General features: G+C 37.9%; 1 protein-coding gene across 1 annotated transcript in view; it reads right to left on the bottom strand.

The window, feature by feature from the left end:
- Window positions 1–22,236, bottom strand: part of ZFHX4 (zinc finger homeobox 4) — a 205,237-nt gene that overhangs the window by 20,576 nt on the left and 162,425 nt on the right. The window contains 2 exon segments of the mRNA XM_019973761.2: window positions 6,321–6,437; window positions 14,860–14,928. Of these exon segments, the coding sequence (XP_019829320.2) occupies window positions 6,321–6,437; window positions 14,860–14,928 (186 nt within the window).

Genomic DNA, 22,236 nt, shown 5'->3' with positions numbered 1-22,236 from the left:
AAAATGATGTCTTTCGCATAGCTCTAAGTCCACTGAATCACTAGAAGGAGGGGCAAGCACTTGTAAATGATGCTAATCTCAAAAGGCAAAAACACACTTCTTTTTGTCCACTGACCAAGTGGACTTTATAAATGTATTTTAAAATGTACTTCTGTCTCCTGTTTAGATAACCCTCAGTGACCATGAAAGATTGATCAATGACACATGTCCTCTGCTGTCTCAATATACCTTTATCACATTAAAGTAAATCTATTCCCATTCACAAATGCTAACTTAGAAAATAATTATTTTTGGAACTGTTTCATTACCTATTTTTTTTTTCTAAAATTCTAGGACACTAAAAACACTTAAAATTCTGAGAAGGGCTGACCAGTTATAATTCACGAATGAAACCAATGCTTTTATGTGGTGAATATAGGATTTTAAAATTATACATTATGTATCCACTGCTGCTTTTTTGTGATTTATCCTTGGCTTTAGATGTTTCAGCAGGTGGCTATGCATATGACATTGTAGTCCAAATCAAGAAGACAATTGTTTTATGAGGTTAATCTGAATATTCGGTGTTAAAGATGGTTTAAAATTTTGCCTAGATGAGCAATGTAATGTACAGAAGCCTCACACACATCAAAGGATAGAGTGTGATTCTAATTTCCCAATCTAACAGAAAATTCTTTCCAGCATCAATTTTCCCGATAATCTCTTCTGTGAGGCTGGATATTACAGCGACATTGGGTAGGCATGTCACATACATCTCACGACAAACACAAAACCTCATTTACCAGCCATTCCAATCTCATCATAGCACGGCATCATCTGACCTTTTTTCTGCTGTTTATTATGAGTATTTCTAATTTTAACTTTCAATTTTCACCATCTTCCAGTCAATTTGCAACTAAATTATTTCCAGGGTGAGGACACTATCACTGGACAACTGGGTGCAAATACATCTTGAAATGCAATGAAGCTAAACCATTGATTGCTATCAGACCCCGCGTAAATATAGAGTCTAGGCGTAATCTGATTGTATGCTGTGCATGAAGATTTATCTTGATTTTTTTTTCCAATCCACATACGGTTCATATAAATGAACAAATTATACTTTATTGCAAAATAACCCAGTTTTAATTTAAAAATAAGGTCAAGGATGTTATGAAAACAACATAAAAATGAACCCCAAAATAGATTCTTTTTCTCTCCTGGATGGAGATGCATGTTTTATACCATATAAATAATTTTAGGAATTTTGAATTCTGAAAGAAATGTGAAAGTAAGTCTGACTCTAAGGAGACCAAAATTAAAATAGAATTCAAATGACATAATGACAATAATGTTATTCCATTGAGGTCTGTGAAAGGTATAGAATTAGTGCTACAATTTCAAACAAATTGCACTGAGACTTATTTCTATTGATAGATTTGCAAACACTAGATTTTATTTGAATTGGTACATTTGTCTTATATATACAGATATATTAGAGAAACTTAGATTCTTTCTAGATATTTGAAAATATAATTTACTATAGTTACATTTGAATGATTTAAATCTGAGATAAACTAAAGAATTTTATCACACTGATTAAACAACATCCAAGTATTTCATATCCAAAGATATCTCAAAACCAAGAATGTTTATTTTATAATTCATCCAGGTATCAAAAATTTTTTTCTTCTAAAAGGAAAATTCTCAAAGCAGAATATATTTTGTGCTATTGTTTTAAAAGTATTAAAAACAAATACAAGAAAACAATGGGATATATAAGGTTGGCAAATAAAAACTGCTTAAGGTGACAGATCAAGTTGTATAAAATGATTGTCATTTAAATCAGCGAGTGTCTATCAGTTGCTTTTTCCCTGTGAGACTGGAAAATTTTTCTTTTAAAGTTCCTTAATAATGAGGAAGAATATGCTTCCTTAAGAGAATAATACTATGTCATATTCCCTTATCATTCTTTTGTGTACATGGTAGAATCTGACATGACCAAATAATAGGTTGGTCCAATTCCATATGCTATCAAAGACTGTCACACAGAAGGTAAAAGAGAATTTCCATAATTCTTGTTGCTTGCAGGCTTTAGGAATATCAGAAAGAATAAACCTTCTGGAAACTTCTAAATCTATTAAATGTATAGCTATGGCTTTATTTTTATAAGTATGTATCTTCTAATGTTAGTACTATAAGGATCAAAAAAACTGATTTCAAGGCTTAAAACATTTTACTAAGACTGTACATTGGTGTAAGTATTTGATATAATTAATCATATTATTTTTAATGTATATTCATATTATCAAGAATATAATTGCTTTTGAATTTAGGGACATTTATGCTGCCTCAAGAAAAGTTTTAGGGTCACTATTTCATAACCATTGTGGTAACTGCTGGATATAATATTCTACCCTATATATGTGTCAGCTTCAATATTTTTTGGCTAATTAAGTTAATTAAACCATGATCTTAATGTAAGCTAGGGGCTCCCTAAAGACCATTTTATTTTAAATTGAGAAGAAGTTATAAAATCTAGACCCCCAAACTCTATCTAGGCACCTCAGAAATACATGCTACTGATAAGAAGCAGCAGCAGAGAATGTTAAGATGCGACAGCATATGACAAAAACAGACTCTTGAAGCGAACACAGGTCATCATGATTATTTGCAAAAATAAGGGACTTTACAATTTATACATGTATGCCTTTTCTACAAAAAGGGGTACCACCTTAGGTATTACTGCCTCCCTGGTGAATTACAGGAAATCAAATCTGGGGTCTTTTTCTGAATTGTTTTATTCTAGAAATATATTAAATAAAGGCTACTTACTTTTTAGGAAGGTTTTAAGTTTTCTGACTACTCATAGTTTATGTCTACAACTTTACTTGAAATGAACACTGTTTTGTTACCAAAATTTTGAAATGAGATCATAATTTATCTTCAAAAAACAATGTCATTTTAATGTACTTTTAACTAAAAAAATGAAGTCTAATTGCAAATAAACACTGCCAAATAGATGAGTCAATGATTATCTGTCAGTTATGGGATTATTTAACTTGCATGAGATTGCTAATATAAAAATGACATAATTCATTTCAATTCAGATGCCACCTACTTAATAAATTTTCAATCCCTAAAATACAGAAGGTTGTAAAATGGTTTATGTTCATAACAACTGAGGAAAATCCAATAACATATATGTATTCAGAGCAAATATTGAAAAAAAATACAGCAAAATCCTGGGTTATTACTTATGAATCAATGTATTTGATAAAGTTTGAATACTGTAAAACTTGGATATAACACAAGATGTTATTCAACTCCAAATAAGCCTAAATTATAATGACTGGTACAGTATTCTTTCTAATGAGACTAGAATGAAAGGATAATTTTAATTGCAGTAATGAAGGTTAATTTCCATCTTTCCTCATGTTTACTCCCTTATTAAAAAGCGGTCCCCTTAGCCATGGCAGAGACATATTACATTTTCAATGCAAATGTATTAATCTGGATAAACTCTATATTAATTCTTGTAGTGCACAGAGCTATAATTTGGATTATAATTAATCTAAAGTGGCACTAGATTTAAATGACAATATAAATGAGGCATTAGGAGGCTTTTCTATTATGAATGAATATTCAACAAATATAACTTGCATATTGCCAAGTCTCATTTTGAAAGCTCCCGTCCTAGAGATTAATGTCAGCAACAAAGTACAACAGCTTATACAAACACCTTCTTCCTAACATGTGTTAATTCCTTCCTGTCTAAAAAATTCTGTGTTAAAGTGAGGTCACACTGTTTTCCCATCTAGCACATTCAGATAGTGATTAATGTATAAATTTGCCAGGATTTTTGACATTTATAATTGACATCAGGGAGAAAACCAATATACACATAAGTGGATAATCATTAGAAATACTTACAAGAAAAAAAAACAACAACCATGTAATAATTTTTTCACCTAATCAGATTCAATGTAGAAAGCAGAAAACTTTGTTAAATGTTCACGTGAGAGTGGGCACCCCTGTCTTGTTCCTGATCTTAGAGGAAATGCTTTCTGTTTTTCACCATTGAAAATAATGTTTGTTGTCGGTTTCTCATATGTGTATGTATGCCTATGGCTGATTCATGTTGATCTATGGCAGAAACCAACACAACATTGTAAAGCAGTTATCCTCCAGTTAAAAATAATAAATAAATAAAAATGTACCAAGGGGGTTAAAAATGTTCATGTGAGTTGTCAATAGTAAGAACTGTCAATGTCTGGGACATTTCAAAGCTAAACATTTGCATCTCAGTAATTCCTTTGAGTTGGCTAAAGTACATTTTTATCCCTATAGATGTAGTTGGAGAGGCATTCCTGTAGGGCTAAAAATGTGTCTTAGAAAACTATCATTATCTAACAGTCTGTATCCTCTCACATGCCTGAGTCCTGATGAGATGGTACAATGAGATCCCCAAGAAAGCGTAATAACTCATCAGGCCATTAGGGAGTGATTGAGCCCATTATTTATGTAGACCAGTAAACCAAGCTGATGGAGATAGAGCCCTTGTATCTGTGGTATGTTCCAAGCAAGACTCCTTACTCATTGATGAGATTGGAGCCATTTTCAAAAGATTCCCACAACTCATCCTTTACAAGGTATTAGTTACTGAAAACCAAGCACAATGTCACATTCCTAAGCATTACATGAATACTCAACAAACACCAATGGGCTGTGTGTTTGACACATTCTTCTGCATGTGTTGGGTTAGGGGTGGAACATACCCTGCAGTCTCTTTTGGTACAACTGTGAGAAAATCACTACTGAAGGCAGGGAGAATCATGGCCTTCCTGAAGTAGTCAAGCAGCTACCTTTCATGAGATCCTCCTAGACCTAAGCTGACTCCCTTGCTATTTCCAATTCTTTCCAAATGAAGTTTAGATGGCACTGCCCTTGACCTTAACTGATCACAAGGTATTTCAAATACCTTGTCAGTAATCCCAGGAGCTGTATTATTATACAGCTAGGGGATCTTTTTTTTTTTTTTTTGTACATTCTTTAGGCTCAAAACCAACCTTAGATCCTCTTTGTTAAAATCAAATTAGAATCATATGCTAGCCACTATATGCTAGATGCAAATTTAAATGGTACTTTTTTCACTGGATTCTGGAGAAAAATTCAGCATGGAAGGGTATGGGGTGGGTAGCAGGGAGGCTCTTCAAATAATTTGCAAAGGGAATGGAAAATTTAGATCTGCAAAGACTGAGTTACAAATGCAGGATAGTTCAGATTTAAATAAACGTGCACGTGAAAATGATGTTTTTTTGCACAAGTCAATGTCTTCATAGCGAAAACAAGCTTCTTTAGATGCGGCTGTCACTGGAATTCCAGGAAAAGATAGATGACTACCTGAAACGAATAGGCTTGAACCCGTTTCAGCACTTCTTCTGCTTCAATGAGTCCAACATAATAAAACTAGGTATAGCGTGCAGCAAAAGTAGCCAATGTAATATTCATTGCAACCATAGATTTCCATCTCATACATACAAAGCATGGATGAAGTCATATATTTGCCAAATCAAACACAGAAAAAGCCTTAGGTATCCACACCAGATGCTAGCCTAGGGTTTGTTTGTGCACAAGTAAATGTCATGACACGAAGGTTTGTTTTCAAAGACAGTAGCTTTCATTACTGGGATTTGTCTATTCTAGAAGATCAAAATTACCCAGCACCTAATCCCTTCTCAATGATATTTCCTCTTCTTAGGCTGAATCATCTGTAAACTTTTTCACTGGATTTTGTTTGAAATGCCTCAAATAGATGCCCTTAAAAAGGGCAAATTCCTGAGTGTAAGTTGTAAAAAAAAAAAAAAAAAAAACAGAAAGCAAGGAAAAATAACATTTATTTTTAGGGTTACGTGGTTTAGGGAGGGAGGGGGGTGCATATGATTGAATGAAAAAATTCAAGTGATATCTAATCCCATGCTTATGAAAAATTAATATGCCATCAGAGGAATCACAAGTATAGCTAAGATTAATGAAAGGCGCTTAAAAAATTACAAGCACACAAACTGATTTGATTAAAAAATAATCTCGCTGGTCGTCCTGCAATATTCTTCAACTTATCCACATCTATTCTGTCAGATGGTTATGATTAAAAATAGGTCAATGGGAGGCTACTGATAGAAATCACATGCAAAATGCACATGCAATGAATAGTAGTGGGAATGTTCAGACAGTTTAAAATGAATAAAAGCTTTTAATAAGCTGGGGGTGGGTCAGCAAAGGAAGGGTTGATCGCTGGGATGGGGTGGGGGAGGGAAAGGTGAAAGATACTAGCATCTTACCGGAGTCTTTATTAGAGTTTTTGCCTTCACTATTGTCTCTCTCACTCGTGTCTTTCTCATCCTCGTCAGCCCCGGCTATAGGTTTAATGGCTCCTTCTGCCTCCTCATTCTGTTCTTCTGCTAAGAAATACACACCAGTCAGTAGGATGGAAAACCCCAGAAACACACACCCGAAAATAAACAATGTGACCATTTAAAAATTTTGTTACTTAGGAATCATTTGCAGACATTCCTTCTCAAAAAAGAACATGAATTTATTCAAAAGTCACTATTAGAACCTGCTGGCTCTACCAATGCAGGGTTTGTTTTTTATCTCAAGCCACTTCTTTTATTTCCACTGAGAAAATGTGCCCATACTAAATTAAAAGAAGTCTTTTCAAAGAAATGCGGTTTGAGCTAGAAAAGATTTAAAAATGAATGCGAGGCGATTTTGTAATTTCAATAGTAGAGCCTTCGAAACTACATGAACCCGCTTCTCCATGGATTTGGATAAATGGCAGAAGGAAGCAAATTCTCAGAAAAATGTCTTCATAATATAATGTGATAATGATGGGTTAAATATAAGACAGGTGTTACTCTCAACTTTCAGTCCTTAGACCCCAGAGGAATCCTTTGGAATTTGTCAGAGTAAGATCACAAAACTTCAGTTATCCTGGGATTTTTTTTTTTTTTTCTATAGGGGGAGCTCTACGGAGTGTAGGACAGAAGAAGGTATACTTCTTCTATGACAACCACATCACCCCACACCTCATTCATGGGTTTCACACCAGCTAGATTACATGGAAATCCTCATAGTAACTCAACCCTATTTAATTATTCTGTAAATCTTAGCTACGCCGCTGCTGGTGGATTAATCTGTTTATGCAGTTAGCCTCTATGCTGGGTCAGTGTAGCACTAATCCGTGAAAGGCCCACTGTTCTCTTTCATCCTGCGATCATTTGTCTCTCACTGTGCTGATGTCACATTTTAATGAATTTTTAGCAATCTGAGTAATGCCAGATAACCAGACTTGCAACTCCCCACAGCATGGCATGCTGTTTTCATTGCGGCACAAAAAATAAAAATCCTATTCCCCTGTTCAGGTAGGAATTACATAAATTAGGAGAAGAAGGTAAAATGGGATTTGAAGCACCAGGCTCCTCAATTTCATAAAATCTTTAATGACCATATAAATTAACCCTGGAAAGGCAAAAGGTCACTGACACCCATTTGCATACACTCTTCTATTTGCTTTTGATAAGCAGAGCTTTTATGCAGAGAACATGATACAATTAACCCTTCAAGAACCGTACAAAACGCGACTCTGGACATTTTAAGTGTCAAGCATTAACTGAAAATTACACACTGCATAAAATTTTCATTGCAAATGCTATAGTGATTGAAAGGGGAAATCGTGGCCCTCTCCACACCCCATGTTTTTTTAATAATGTTCTGACAGCAGAATGAAATATCCACTGTCATATGTAGCAGCTGAGCACCAAAAAGAAAAAGAAAAAAAAAAAATTGCTATTTAGTGTTTCACTTGCCAGCCATGCTGTACCACTAGAGACCAGAAGACAACAGGAGGGGGATTGGTTCTGGGCTCAATGGCAGAAACTCCAAAGAAAGACTCCAAGTTTGAAAACAAGGATGTTTAAAACATGTGAAATCAGAGTTTATTTCAACCGGAAGTCCTCAAAGGCACCATGCAAATCTACTGACTCCATAGATACACTTTCGTGTTGCACCAAAATGCAGGGGAGGTCTTCAGGGAGAGGTCAGTCATTGGAGGGTTCGGGGGAAACTTCCCTTTCAGGCAAATACACGTGAAAATTGTACTTGAAGATGAATCAACCCTTCTCATGGCCCTACCCTTCAGTGATAAGAGGTGATCAAACCCAGACCTCCTCCTTCCAGCAGGGGGCCAGGCTGGGTGGGGACCGTGGCCTGGCTCCGTTTGGGAGGCTGAAATCATAACTGGATTAGGTGGTGTTCCCCTCTCCCCTCCCAAGTCCACACACGTGACTCGACCATCCAGTGTCAGGCCTGCGACCTACGCGACAGCCCGTGGCACTTCCTTCTCAAACTCGTCCCAGGAAAGGGGTGCGAGACTACTGGGAGCGGATTTACTAGACCTTCCCCCCAGGGCTGGAAAACGAAGCGTCAGAGTGCTACTGAGCGTCCTTATCTTGAGGGGACATAAAATGGTAAGGGCTAGCGCCACTCCTGTTCATAAAACATTGCGCGTCAGGAGAAGAAAACGAAAATTATGAAGGTACGAAAAGAGAAACTCCAGTACGGTCTGCGTCTCATCAGACGGTTTCTGCAGGATCCTCTGGTATGTGTCTTAAGTGTGAGAGAAATTCCCAGACAAGTTCTTCTATACATCACGGTGGTGTCTGACCCCAGCCTGACCCTGGCAACAGTTTGAGAAATCTGAATGTGAACAAAGACTCTGTGTCAGCAGCGGGGAGAGATTGTGGGATAGACGCTCCCCATCAACTTAATCGCAAACAGCAGTTCTGAGGCCATAACTTTGCCCGGCTCCTCCAAGCCACAGCTCATAACCTCCAGGGTGGATTTGCCCGCACTCCCTCGGCTTCTGTGACTTCGGGCGCCCCTCCGCCTTTTCTGGTTCTTCCTTTGAAGTAGGCAGGCAATTAGCTCTAATGCTCCAGCAATTCAGACCTGTTTTGTGGTTTCCAAGGCGAAAGCTGTTTATTACAGGTAGGGCTCTTTGGAGCCATAGAACTTGGCGAATTTTTAATCAGGCAAAAAAGAATCAAAGGGTAACTTTTGTACGCCATAAAGTTTCCTCCGAGTCAGGAGGAAAAGGTCACTTTCGTTCTTCAGGAGAGTTTTCGAAATAAATTTGACATTCGTTTTATAAATAGGCTTTACAGTCAAGAGTATTAAGGGTGGAGAAACCACTTTCCCCTAGAAAACCATGTAGGTTGGATTTGGGGTGAAGGGCAAGAGTTGGCTACGTTCTCATTTTCAAGTACCACATTTCCTCAACTGTAAAATGCTGTAAAATGTAAGATGCTTACATTTTATGAAAAAAGGAAGAGAATTTTATGAAAAAAGGAAAAAAGTATACAGCATGAAATATATTAAAGGGATGTCTTAGAACTCAGGGAAATTACAGAAAATTCCAAAATAAAGATGCTAAAGCAGTTTTCATTTTCATCAATAAATTTCTTCAATATATTATATGTAATAATAATGAAAGTGTAGCATTTCATAAAATAGTTATATTCCCACTGTGTATATTTCAATTATTTTGCCTCATGGAAAACACAGTATTCATATGTTAAATTTTATGATATAATTCAAACATGCATTAGGTCCAGTAGAACTTCCTGATTTTCAAATAAATGATAAAACATTTCAAAATAATAGGAAGAAGACAAAATAATTTTATAGTCTCACAACGGTACAATTAACTTCCCCTTGCATTGTTATAGGGCTTCCCTGGTAGCTCAGCTGGTCAAGAATCTGCCTGCAATGCAGGAGACGCCAAATCTGCTTCATGCTCTCTCTCTGATCTAAACACCAGTTTTGTTCCTACTGCTTTATTATACAGTTGGGTTTGGGAACCCTCTGAGTCTTCTAAGGAAACCACCACATACTTTTTAAACCCATAGTGTGGTGTTGGAGAAGACTCCTGAGAGTCCCTTGGACTGCAAGGAGATCCAACCAGTCCATTCTAAAGGAGATCAGCCCTGGGATTTCTTTGGAAGGAATGATGCTAAAGCTGAAACTTTTCCAGTACTTTGGCCACCTCATGCGAAGAGTTGACTCATTGGAAAAGACCCTGGTGCTGGGAGGGATTGGGGGCAGGAGGAGAAGGGGACAACAGAGGATGAGAGGGCTGGATGGCATCACGGACTCTATGGACGTGAGTTTGAGTGAACTCCGGGAGTTGGTGATGGACAGGGAGGCCTGGTGTGCTGCGATTCATGGGGTCGCAAAGACTCAGACATGACTGAGCGACTGAGCTGAACTGAACTGAAAGAGAAAGCGAAGGATAGCAACTGAAACATCTTTAGTTTTTCACATGGAGCATCAATTCTAGACACTTGGCTTATAAGAATTCCTTCTTGTGCCCCTTCTTTGTCTCCCTGTTCAGCTCTACTCCCTCAAAATCTATCCTTTTTATGACCTACTTAAATCTGACTTCTCTATGTAACATCTTTCAGCGACTGCCATTACACAAAGAAAAAGCTCAATCTTCTGAACAGGGCAAGAATAGCTAGTCTCTGTCTATCACTCCAGTCTCATCTTTCTTCACTTCCTACCTGGCACTTAACTTGAGAACAGTCTCAAATTTCAGGGCATCAGAATCGCCTGGAAGACTGGTTAAACCACAGATTGTTGGGCTCTATCCCTACAAATTCTGACTCTGGTAGTGTAGAGTAAGGCCTGAGAATTTACATCTCCAAGTTCCAGATGATGTTAATACTCTTGGTCCAAGACCACATTTCATGAACACACACAGTCATTGATGCCTACCTCCTTTCTATAAGAAACACCGTTCTGTTTCTTGTCTTTTCTAGAATGAATTTTCTTCACTGTATTTAACTCCCATCTTTTCTTTAAGTTTAGCTTGGCAAATATCATTTTTATCATATGTAAAAATGGAGCTAATGCTACTTACTTCATAGACTTGTTATAATATATAAAAATTAGCACAGAACTTAATGCAAAATAAGTACTAAAAATGCTAGCAGTATTATTACTCTTAATTGCTTCTTTTTATATTAGAGAGAAAGTGAAAGTGAGTCGCTCAGTCGTGTCCAACTCTTTATGACCCCATGGACTGTAGCCCACCAGGCTCCTCCGTCCATGGAATTTTCCAGCTAGAGTACTAGAGTCGCCATTTCCTTCTCCAGGGAATCTTCTTGACCCAGAGATTGAACTCAGGTCTCCTGCATTGCAGGCAGATGCTTTACCTTCTGAGCCACCAATTTAGTTATTTTTAATTGACTGATGATTGCTTTACAATAGTGGTTTGATTTCTGTCATGCATCAACATGAATTAACCATAGGTCTACATATGTCCCTCCTCTCTTTTAATTGCTTCTTTCTCCAAAAAGTCTTCTCTGAATGCTGAACTAAGATTAGTGTTTCTGGATAGGTTTTTTTTTTTTTCTTTTTCTTGTGCATTAGTGTAAGACAACTTAAGTTAGCATGTGGAAATCAGTATTACCTACTTCCCCTAATAGGTACACACTTACTGAAAACAGTGATTGTCTTTTTTGTCAGTGTTCCAGAAGCACCAACCCCAGGGCTGGAATTATAGAAGGCAGGCAGAGCTTGTTACCTGGAACACTGAGTTCCATTTAGGAAGCAAAACTGGGAAAAGGAAAAGAGGAGTCTAGACTCTATTGCTTTCCTCCATTCGTGTTCAATTAAACCTAAAAGAAGCATTTGTTTGGTTTTTTTTGGTTTTGGTCTGGTTTGGGTTGTTTTGTTTTGGTTTAAATTTTCTCTCTCTACTCAATCATGTTCATTATTCAACCATTGCTGGCCTGGCTCCACATCTATTGCTCTTCTCAAAGCCACTGATGACTTCCATGCTGTGAAATCCAATGGCCACTTTGCATCTTACTTGACTTTGCTCAGAAGATGTTAGTTACTACTCCTTTCTCCTTGAAAAACTCCCTTTCTTGAATTTCATTGCATCAGACTATTGTGATGCCGTACCCCTCTGAAAGTTCTTTCTTATTCCCCTTTGCTGGGGACTCCTCCATTACAAATCTAAATATTGGAATGTCTCCAGCATTGGTCCTAAGTCCTATTCTCTTATCCACAAAGAATGTTTGATTTGAGGAAAAATAATGATATCCCTAGATGACTTCATCCAGGTCCACTGGTTTCAATTTTGCATCTCCATTTGGATGTCTGAAAGGCATATCAAACTTAATATGTCAAATCGGAGCTCTTGATCAGCCTTCAACGTACTCTTTCTCCCCAGTCTCCACGATCTCAGTGAATGGTACCACCATTCACCAAAAGCAAGGCTCATCACTGACTTCTTTCTCCTTCTTATATGCACACCAATCTATCAGAAAGTCCTATTAATTCCAATTCCAGGATATCTTATATACAGTAAACCCATCTATTTCTTTTCATTTTCATTGCCAGTACTGTTAACTGCTTACCTGTAGCTTGCAGTGGTCTCATTACTGGGAAAGACTTGCTCTTGCTTTCCCATAATTTATTCAGCACACCTTAATAAAATCGAGCCATTCTGCTGTTTGAGTCCTGCCATGGCTTCCTATTTTGTTTAAAATAACATAGGAACTCTCCACTGTGGTTAAACTGATCAGGCCTCTGTCTACCTTTATGACTTCACCTTACATTGCTCTCCTCTTCACTCATCTCTCTCCACACTACCCTTCTTTCTCTTCACAGAATATGACCAACCTCTTCCCTCTGTCTGTAATGTCTTTCCCCTAATTTTCTCCTTATTATTTTGTACTCAACTTACCTGTCATTTCCTTAGAGAACTTCTCTGACCACTGTTTCTAATATAGCGTCTCACCAGTCACACAGGTGGGGGCCTCAGACTTTAGTGGGAATCACTGTCACCTGGAGGGCATGTTAAACCCTAGACTGCCGGGCCCCATCTTCAGTGCTTCTGATACATTAAATCTGGGATAGGGCCTAAGAATCTGCATTCTTTCCAGTTCCTGTATCGTGCTGATGCTGTCTGTAAGGAGTCCACACTTTGAAAACCTCTGCTCTACTTCCTCCATATTTGTTGAAATCTGAAAATAACTAATTTGTATAGAAATAACATCTAAAAGGGCTTCCCAGTGGCCCTAGTGATAAAGAACTTGTCTGCCAATGCAGGAGACATAAGAGACTTGGGTTCCATCTCTGGGTTGGGAAGATCTCCTGGAGAAGGGAATGGCAACCCACTCCAGTATTCTTGCCTAGAGAATCTCATGGACAGAGAAGCTTAGAGGGCTACAAGTCCATAAGGTTGCAGAGTCAGACATGGCTGAAGTGACTTGGCACATATGCATGAAACATCTAAAAAATGAGAGAACTAATCAGCCTTACTCATAACTTATGCCCCACAGTTCCCACCAATTTTGAGTAAATTGATGATTCTGAGTTTTCTTACTTGGGGTAATGAGGACTATGGTATGATATAATCAATTAAGATCAAAGAGGAGAAGAAATGGTTTGCAGAGAAGAGCTCAATTTGGAATTTGTTATATTTGATTTCTATGTAGAACATCTCCATGAAACTATCCAGAAGGCATGGGAGTGTCTAAATATAAAACTTCTCAGAAAGGTTGAAGATATAAATTTTGATGTCTTTGTTTATAAAACAAATATATTGACAGGTAGTGGTCTCTTTTTAGTTTGATATATTTCTCATAGTTTTGATTTTTGCCCTATTATTTTCAACTTAGTCATTAATGCAATTTTTTTATTGGCTTGAAGTGAGGAAGATAAACTGAGTTTATGCTAATTTATTTTAAATATATTCTGATTTTCTATGGAAAAGTAACATAAGATGAAAAATAAATAATGATTTATAAATAAAAAAGTATTCATGAGATAGGCATTCAGTTCAGTTCAGTTCAGTCGCTCAGTCATGTCCGACTCTTTGTGACCCCATGAATCACAGCACGCCAGGCCGCCCTGTCTATCACCAACTCCCAGAGTTCACCCAAACTCATGTGCATCAAGTCGGTGATGCCATCCAGCCATTTCATCCTCTGTTGTCCCCTTCTCCTCCTGCCCCCAATCCCTCCCAGCATCAGGGTCTTCTTTTCCAATGAGTCAACTCTTCGCGTGAGATAGGCATAGGTGAAGGTAAACTTTACTTTTAAGAATTTTTAAAGAGGGAAGTTCTGACTTTATATTGGAGGGATAGTTTCACTTGAAATTTTAAAACATATTTCAAAACCCCATTATAAATGTGAGGGACTTTTTATAATCATATTTTGTTCTGTATTGACATTATTATTCCAATTGTATAAATCTGGAAACTGGGATCATTTTATAGCGGAAATAAGTGAGGTGTATTATAGCAACATGGATGAAATTCCTCTTAAACTATGTGAATATAATGCAGCTAAAAAGGCCTCACCTCCATTTTTTAACACACACATAAGCATGCAAATCATAGGAGCCAGTGATTGTGTTGACACAGTTGTAAAAATCCAATCAACTCATTACCAAAACTAACTCCAGCATCCAGGTTGTTTGACTTGGGGCAGAAACAATACCCAGCTTATTGACTTTCACATTGTATAAAACCATCCATTTATGTAAAAAATTTCACTCTGTATAAATGTAGATGTGAGAAATTATCCAGCAGAAGTTACTTGTTCTCTGGGAATTTCCTTTACATATGCATCCAAATTTGACTATATTTAATTTTTATATTAAATTGATATATTCTATATAGGATTTAAATTTTTTGTGTGATTTGATCAGTTCTAGCTAGGGCAGTTCCAGAGAGTTTATTTCATAGATTATGAAAGTAACAAACGTAATTCATTTAAGACAGACAAGAATAAGACAAATTACCTGAGGTTGCTCTCAACTGCTGCTCTGTAAGATCATCCTCACAGGTCCTGGCTCCCAAAGAGGCAGTTTCTGCAGAGGACATCAGAATGAAAGGTAGTCAGCACACCATGGTCAGCTCTGTGGTGTCAGTCAATACCACAGAACCAAAATTTGACTTTCAAAGAGATAAGCACCAGGTAGAATTTGCTGGCACACCTTACACCCTAGTGGCTGCCCAAATGAGTCCAAAGAATAGTAAGCCTAGATCTCATTCTCATGATCAGCCACACACAACAAATACAATCATAGAGAATAAAATATGGAAACAGGAAAGGCTCATTCAGATTTTTTGCACTTGGTTATCTGGCCAAGCCTACATGTTATAATGACAATGGCATATTGCATAAAACTGGGAGCATAGTTTTATTTCTGTGTCAAAAAAATAAAGAAAACCCCTCAATATACAATTCACTGGTAGCTCATATGGGAAAGAATCTTCCTGCAATGCAGAAGATCTGGGTTCAATCCCTGAGTCTAGACAATCCCTTGGAAAAGGGCATGGGAACCCACTCCAGTATTCTTGCCTGAGGTCAGAGGGGCCTGGCCGGCTACAGTCCATGGGGTCGCAAAGAGTTGGACACAATTGAGCAACTAACACAATATAGGAGAGATGATGTGAGAGACCAAAACAGAAAACAAGTACTTGAAGAAAACTGAAGAATAAGTTCAAGTCATCAATGAAGTCACATCTTTATTCTGATCTATTATGTGAGCCCCAGAGCAGAAGTGTTGACAACATCCTGGTTTGCTAAATTCATGCCCAAGTCCTAAGTTCCATCTAACTCTGCTCTTCGAGTTCCCTGTTGTAGGAGAATCTATGATAAACAAGACTTAAGGAATCACCTTCAACACCTTATTTTTTCTCTACAGCAATTCAACACTTGCTATTCATTTCATTTTACAATGTACCTTTCATGTCTGTTTCTCTATTTCTCTGTCATTGTATCTCTCCTGATCATTTCAGTAGCCTCCACAACAATTTCCCTGCCTGGAATTCCATGTCTTTCCAGTCTAATCTCTCATAATATCTCAAGAACTATCTTTCACGAAAACAGAATTGCTTGAGTAAAAATCAGAGTTCTAGCACTTTCCAGGTAAGGGAACCCTTAAGTATATTACTTAACCTCTCTAAGCCCTGATTTCCTCATTTGTAAAATGCAGAAATAATTACATAAATAATCAGCAACTGTAAGAGAAAATAACACAAATAAAGGTAAAATGTGATATGGACTTCAAAGTAAGAAAAGCTCATATATTATTGAGAGGATAAAAAAGTTGTTATACAATTCTTACACTGCCAAAGAGACTCAAGTTTATCTAATATTTCTAGGCAATAGCATCTGTGGTTGATTCTGAAGGTTTGAATTAAACAAATAATGAACCTTAAAAATAGAAGTGCACACCAAAGCACTATTATTACATTCACTAATTGTTTCTCCTGCTACATACAAAATCTTTGGCCTTTGTTGGTAAACTGTTTAAAAACAATACAATCATAATAAATACATAGTACCCATTCCCAAGAATAATAACAACAACAAAAAAACAATTATCTTGTAACTATATCTTTTTTTTAAATTTTTTAAATTTTATTTTATTTTTAAACTTTACATAATTGTATTAGTTTTGCCAAATATCAAGATGAATCCGCCACAGGTATACATGTGTTCCCCATCCTGAACCCTCCTCCCTCCTCCCTCCCCATACCATCCCTCTGGGTCGTCCCAGTGCACTAGCCCCAAGCATCCAGTATCGTGCATCAAACCTGGACTGGCAACTCGTTTCTTACATGATATTTTACATGTTTCAATGCCATTCTCCCAAATCATCCCACCCTCTCCCTCTCCCACAGAGTCCATAAGACTGTTCTATACATCAGTGTCTCTTTTGCTGTCTAGTACACTGGGTTATTGTTACCATCTTTCTAAATTCCATATATATGCGTTAGTATACTGTATTGATGTTTTTCCTTCTGGCTTACTTCACTCTGTATAATAGGCTCCAGTTTCATCCACCTCATTAGAACACTTCATTAAAAATATCTTGTAACTATATCTTAAGTTAGTCTTGAGAAAAAAGAATTTGTCATCAGTTTTTGCTTATAAATTGAGGAATAACTTCCAAATAGATCACAGCATTGATGTCTATAATCAATAGACCACTCAAGAAGCCCACTTTTTCCTCCTGGCAACTTCTCACTTCGTTATACCTTGATCAATATTGTTTGTTTTATTTTTTGAATGTTTTTTTGTTCTTCTGTTCAACTCTCATTCATCCCTCAAAACCCAAAGCAAGGGTTACTTCCTCTTTGCTTGTGTAACAATTAGCCTTTATACATCTCAGCACTTCTGATGCATTGCATTGCATTATGTGATCTATGTCTGTTTACTCAATAAATTGTGAGTTCCTTAAGAAATTTCATTTTCACATATTCTCAATCAAGGAGAGAGTGAAGAATATGAAAGTCACCTTGTTGTTCAGTCGTTAAGTCATGTCTGACTCTTTGTGACCTCATGGACTGCAGCAAGCCAGGCTTCCCTGTCCTTCACTATATCCCAGAGTTTGCTCAAACTCACCTCCATTGAGTCCGTGATGCCATCCAAGCATCTCATCCTCCGTTGCCCCTTCTCCTCCCGCCCCCAGTGTTTCCCAGCTTTAGGGTCTTTTCCAATGAGTTGGCTCTTTGCATCACCTAGGACACCTTTATTCAAAATATTAAACTACACCCTATGTCCTGAAATAGATGAAATTCAAGATGAGTATTTTACGAAAGCTTCCCAGGAGCCTTAGGACTCTATAAATTCAAAACTTTCTCAAATATACCAAAAACAAGTAAGTCATCTTATATATACATATGGAGAAGGAAATGGCAACCCCTCAAATATTCCTGCCTGGGAAATCCCATGCACAGGGGAGCCTGGCAGGCTATAGTCCTTGGGGTCCCAAAGAGTCGGACACGACTGAGTAACTAAACCATCACCACCATATATACATATAAATATTGTGTTTAAAATCATTTCTTCCCCTCTTTTCTAGCGAAAAACAATCCTATTTTATCAAATAATCTTACCATTGCACACACATACACACTGAAGTGTATCAAACAGATTTGTTCAAATAGACATCAGTAGTGACTGAACAACAAGAAACAGTATCTAAGTAAATTTTTTCAAAGGATTGCTACTTTTCAAAGATTTATGATAATAAAAAGAACACAATGACAAACATTAAGTTTCCATCTCTGGCAGGTACTGTGGTAAACTATTTGTGTAAAAGCAGTCATGTAACCTTCATGTAAGCTAGTGAAGGTGATGGAATTCCAGTTGAGCTACTTCAAATCCTCAATGATGCTGTGAAAATGCTGCACTCAATATGCCAGCAATTTGGAAAACTCAGAAATGGCCACAGGACTGGAAAAGGTCAGTTTTCATTCCAATCCCCAAGAAAGGCAATGCCAAAGAATGCTCAAACTTCCACACAATTGCACTCATCTCACGCGCTAGTAAAGTAATCCTTAAAATTCTCCAAGCCAGGCTTCAACAATATGTGACCATGAGCTTCCAGATGTTCAAGCTGGATTTAGAAAAGACAGAGGAACCAGAGATCAAATTGCCAACATCCGCTGGATCATGGAAAAAGCAAAGGAGTTCCAGAAAAACATCTATTTCTGTTTTATTGACTATGCCAAAGCCTTTGACTGTGTGGATCACAATAAACTGTGGAAAATTCTGAGAGAGATGGGAATACCAGACCACCTGACCTGCCTCTTGAGAAATCTGTATGCAGGTCAGGAAGCAACAGTTAGAACTGGACATAGAACAACAGACTGGTTCCAAATCGGAAAGGGAGTATGTCAAGGCTGTATATTGTCACCATGCTTATTTAACTTATATGCAGAGTACATCATGAGAAACGCTGGGCTGGATGGAGCACAAGTTGGAATCAAGATTGCCAGGAGAAATATCAATAACCTCAGATATGCAGATGACACCACCCTTATGGCAGAAAGTGAAGAGGAACTAAAGAGCCTCTTTGTTCTTGATGAAAGTGAAAGAGGAGATTGAAAAAGTTGGCTTAAAACTCAACATTCAGAAAACTAAGATCATGGTATCTGGTCCCATGACTTCATGGCAAATAGATGAAGAAACAGGGGAAACAGTGTCAGACTTTATTTTTGGGGGCTCCAAAATCACTGCAGATGGTGACTGCAGCCATGAAATTAAAAGATGCTTACTCCTTGGGAGAAAAGTTATGACCAACCAAGATAACATATTAAAAAGCAGAGATGTTATTTTGCCAACAAAGGTCCATCTAGTCCAGGCTATTGTTTTTCCAGTAGTCACGTATGGATGTGAGAGTTGGACTATAAAGAAAGCTGAGCGCTGAAGAATTGATGCTTTTGAACTGTGGTGTTGGAGAAGACTCTTGAGAGTCCCCTGGACTGCAAGGAGATCCAACCAGTCAATCCTAAAGGAAATCATTCCTGAATATTCATTGGAAGGACTGATGTTGAAAGGACTGAAGCTGAAACTCCCATACTTTGGCCATGTGATCCGAAGAGCCAACTCATTTGAAAAGACCCTGATGCTAGGAAATATTGAAGGTGGGAGGAGAAGGGGATGACAGAGGATGAGAGGTTGGATGGCATCACTGACTCAATGGACATGAGTTTGAATAAACTCCAGGAGTTGGTGATAGGCAGGCAGGCCTGGCGTGCTGTAGTCCATGGGTTTGCAGAGAGTCGAACATGACTGAGTGACTGAACTGAAGTGAACCTTCACAATACAATCAGGAGGCAATGATTAATCTTTATTTTACAAATCATGAGTCTAGAGGCTCAAAGAGGTTAAGGTCACTTGCTCCAAGTCCCCAAGTTTGAAACTGACAGAGCTTGAAATAAAACCCAGGTCTGCCTGGTAAAAAAGTCTGTGAAATTTTGGATATGTCTACTACCACAGTTTTTAGGAATCTATAAAGGTTTTCCTATCTTCATAAAAGCCAGCGAACTAAGAGTATGAGGTTTGGGGGAGTTGAGGGAGGAGGTAGGTAAGAAAGAAATTTTCACTAGTCCTATGAAAACTCTGATATTTCATAAAATATTTACATTCCTTAAATATAAACTATAACCAAACAGTTTGCTGCCACATGGAAATCTTTTCATTTGATAGTGATTTAAGGAAATGTGTGTGTATGTGTGTGTGTGTGTGTGTTTAGCTGCTGTTGCATCTGACTCTTTGCCACCCCTTGGACTGCAGCCCACCATACTCTGTCCATGGGATTTTCCAGGCAAGGATACTGGAATAGTTGCCATTTCCTCCTCCAGGAGATCTTCCTGATCCAGAGATCGAACTCATCTCCTGCACTGGCAGGTGGATTCTTTATCACTGAGCCACCTGGGAAGCCCTTTAAGGAAAATATAAAATGTCAAAACCAAAATCTTTTATTTAATCTCACAATTATGGAGACTTCTAAAGAGAATGGCTTGTGCAAATAATTTTATAAGGGAATGCAGTGAATGGCTACCCACTCCAGTATTCTTGGGGCTTCCCTGGTGGCTCAGATGGTAAAGAATCTGCCTGTAATGTGGGAGACTTGGGTTTGATCCCTGGGTCAGGAAGATCCCCTGGAGAAGGGAATAGCTATCCACTCCAGTATTCTTGTCTGGAGAATCCCATGGACAGAGGAGCCTAGCAGGCTACAGTCCATAGGGTCACAAAGAGTTGGACACGACTGTTCAAGTAACACTTTCCACTTCTTTCACAGTGCAGTATGCCACATAATTCTTTTTATATCCTCAACAGTGCTGCCTTCTTTATACAAATGATATAAATATTTTAATAAAGGAGCTTTTAACTTATCAAGTGAACTGATTAATCTATACTTTTCTGCCTGTGTAAAATGACATGTTTAAAGCTTAGTAATGATACATAGCATCTTTCAATATTTCACTTTAATAATTGCTCTGTAATAACAAATCTGACTGCTGTTAACACGATCTGTCTCTTTTCCTGGCGATTTAATTAGATTACTAATTGGTGTTCTTCAGCACCTGACCTTTCTTACTTAATACTATTTAAGAATAATACCACTGACAATTCATCTAGTATTTTACTCTATTCTGTCCATTTGGTGATGATCACATATTTAAAAATGGGATCAAATTATTTTTATTAACACAAGGTAGGAGTAATTACTGCATTTTCTGAGGAATAGTATATTGATTATAGTATCAACAGTCAGATTGTATAGTATATTACAACCATCATCACCACCACTAACATTTTACAGTATCTGAGGCTGATTGATACCCTTTATATGTGTTAGGATGCCCCAAGCAAGTGGTGGAGCTATGATTTGAATCCATACAGTTTTATTCAGGAATCTGAAACTCCAATACTTTAGCCTCCTGATGCGAAGAGCCGACTCATTGGGAAAGACCCTGATACTGGGACAAAGATTGAAGGCAAAATGAGAAGAGGGCAGCAGAGGATGAGATGGTTAGATAGCATCACCGACTCAATGTCCATGAATCTGAGCAAACTCTAGGAGATAGCCAAGGACAGGGAAGCCTAGCAGGCTACAACCTGTGGGGTCACAAAGAGTTGGACCAGTAAACGACAAAAGCTCTCTTAACCAAAATGATGTCAGTTCAGTTCAGTCGCTCAGTCATGTCCAAGTCTTTGTAACCCCATGGACAGCAGCATGCCAGGATTTCCTGTTCATCACCAACTCCCAGAGCCTTCTCCAAGCTCATGTCCATCGAGTCGGTGATGCCATACAACCATCTCATCTTCTGTCATCTCCTTCTCCTCCTGCCTTCAATCTTTCCCAGCACCAGGGTCTTTTCCAATGAGTCAGTTGTTCACATCAGGTGGCCAAAGTACTGGAGCTTCAGCTTCAGCATCAGTCCTTCCAATGAATATTCAGGAATGATTTCCTTTAGGATTGACTGGTTGGATCTCCTTGGGGTCTAAGGGACTCTCAAGAGTCTTCTCCAATACCACAGTTCAAAAGCATCAATTCTTCGGTGCTCAGCTTTCTTTATAGTCCAACTCTTACATCCATACATGACAACTGGAAAAACCATAGCTTTGACCAGACGGACCTTTTTGGTAAAGTAATATCTCTGCTTTTTAATATGCTGCCTAGGTTGGTCATAGCTTTTCTTCCAAAGAGCAAGCATCTTTTAATTTCATGGATGCAGTCACCATCTACAGTGATTTTGGAGCCCCCAAAAATAAAGACTCTCACTGTTTCCATTGTTTACCCATCTATTTACTATCTAATGATGGGACTGGGTGCAATGATCTTAGTTTTCTGAATGTTGAGTTTTAAGCC

The sequence above is a fragment of the Bos indicus genome, chromosome 14 (genome assembly GCF_029378745.1).
Source record: "Bos indicus isolate NIAB-ARS_2022 breed Sahiwal x Tharparkar chromosome 14, NIAB-ARS_B.indTharparkar_mat_pri_1.0, whole genome shotgun sequence".
In the NCBI taxonomy this organism is placed as follows: domain Eukaryota; kingdom Metazoa; phylum Chordata; class Mammalia; order Artiodactyla; family Bovidae; genus Bos; species Bos indicus.
This window is presented reverse-complemented; position numbering and strand designations above follow the sequence as displayed.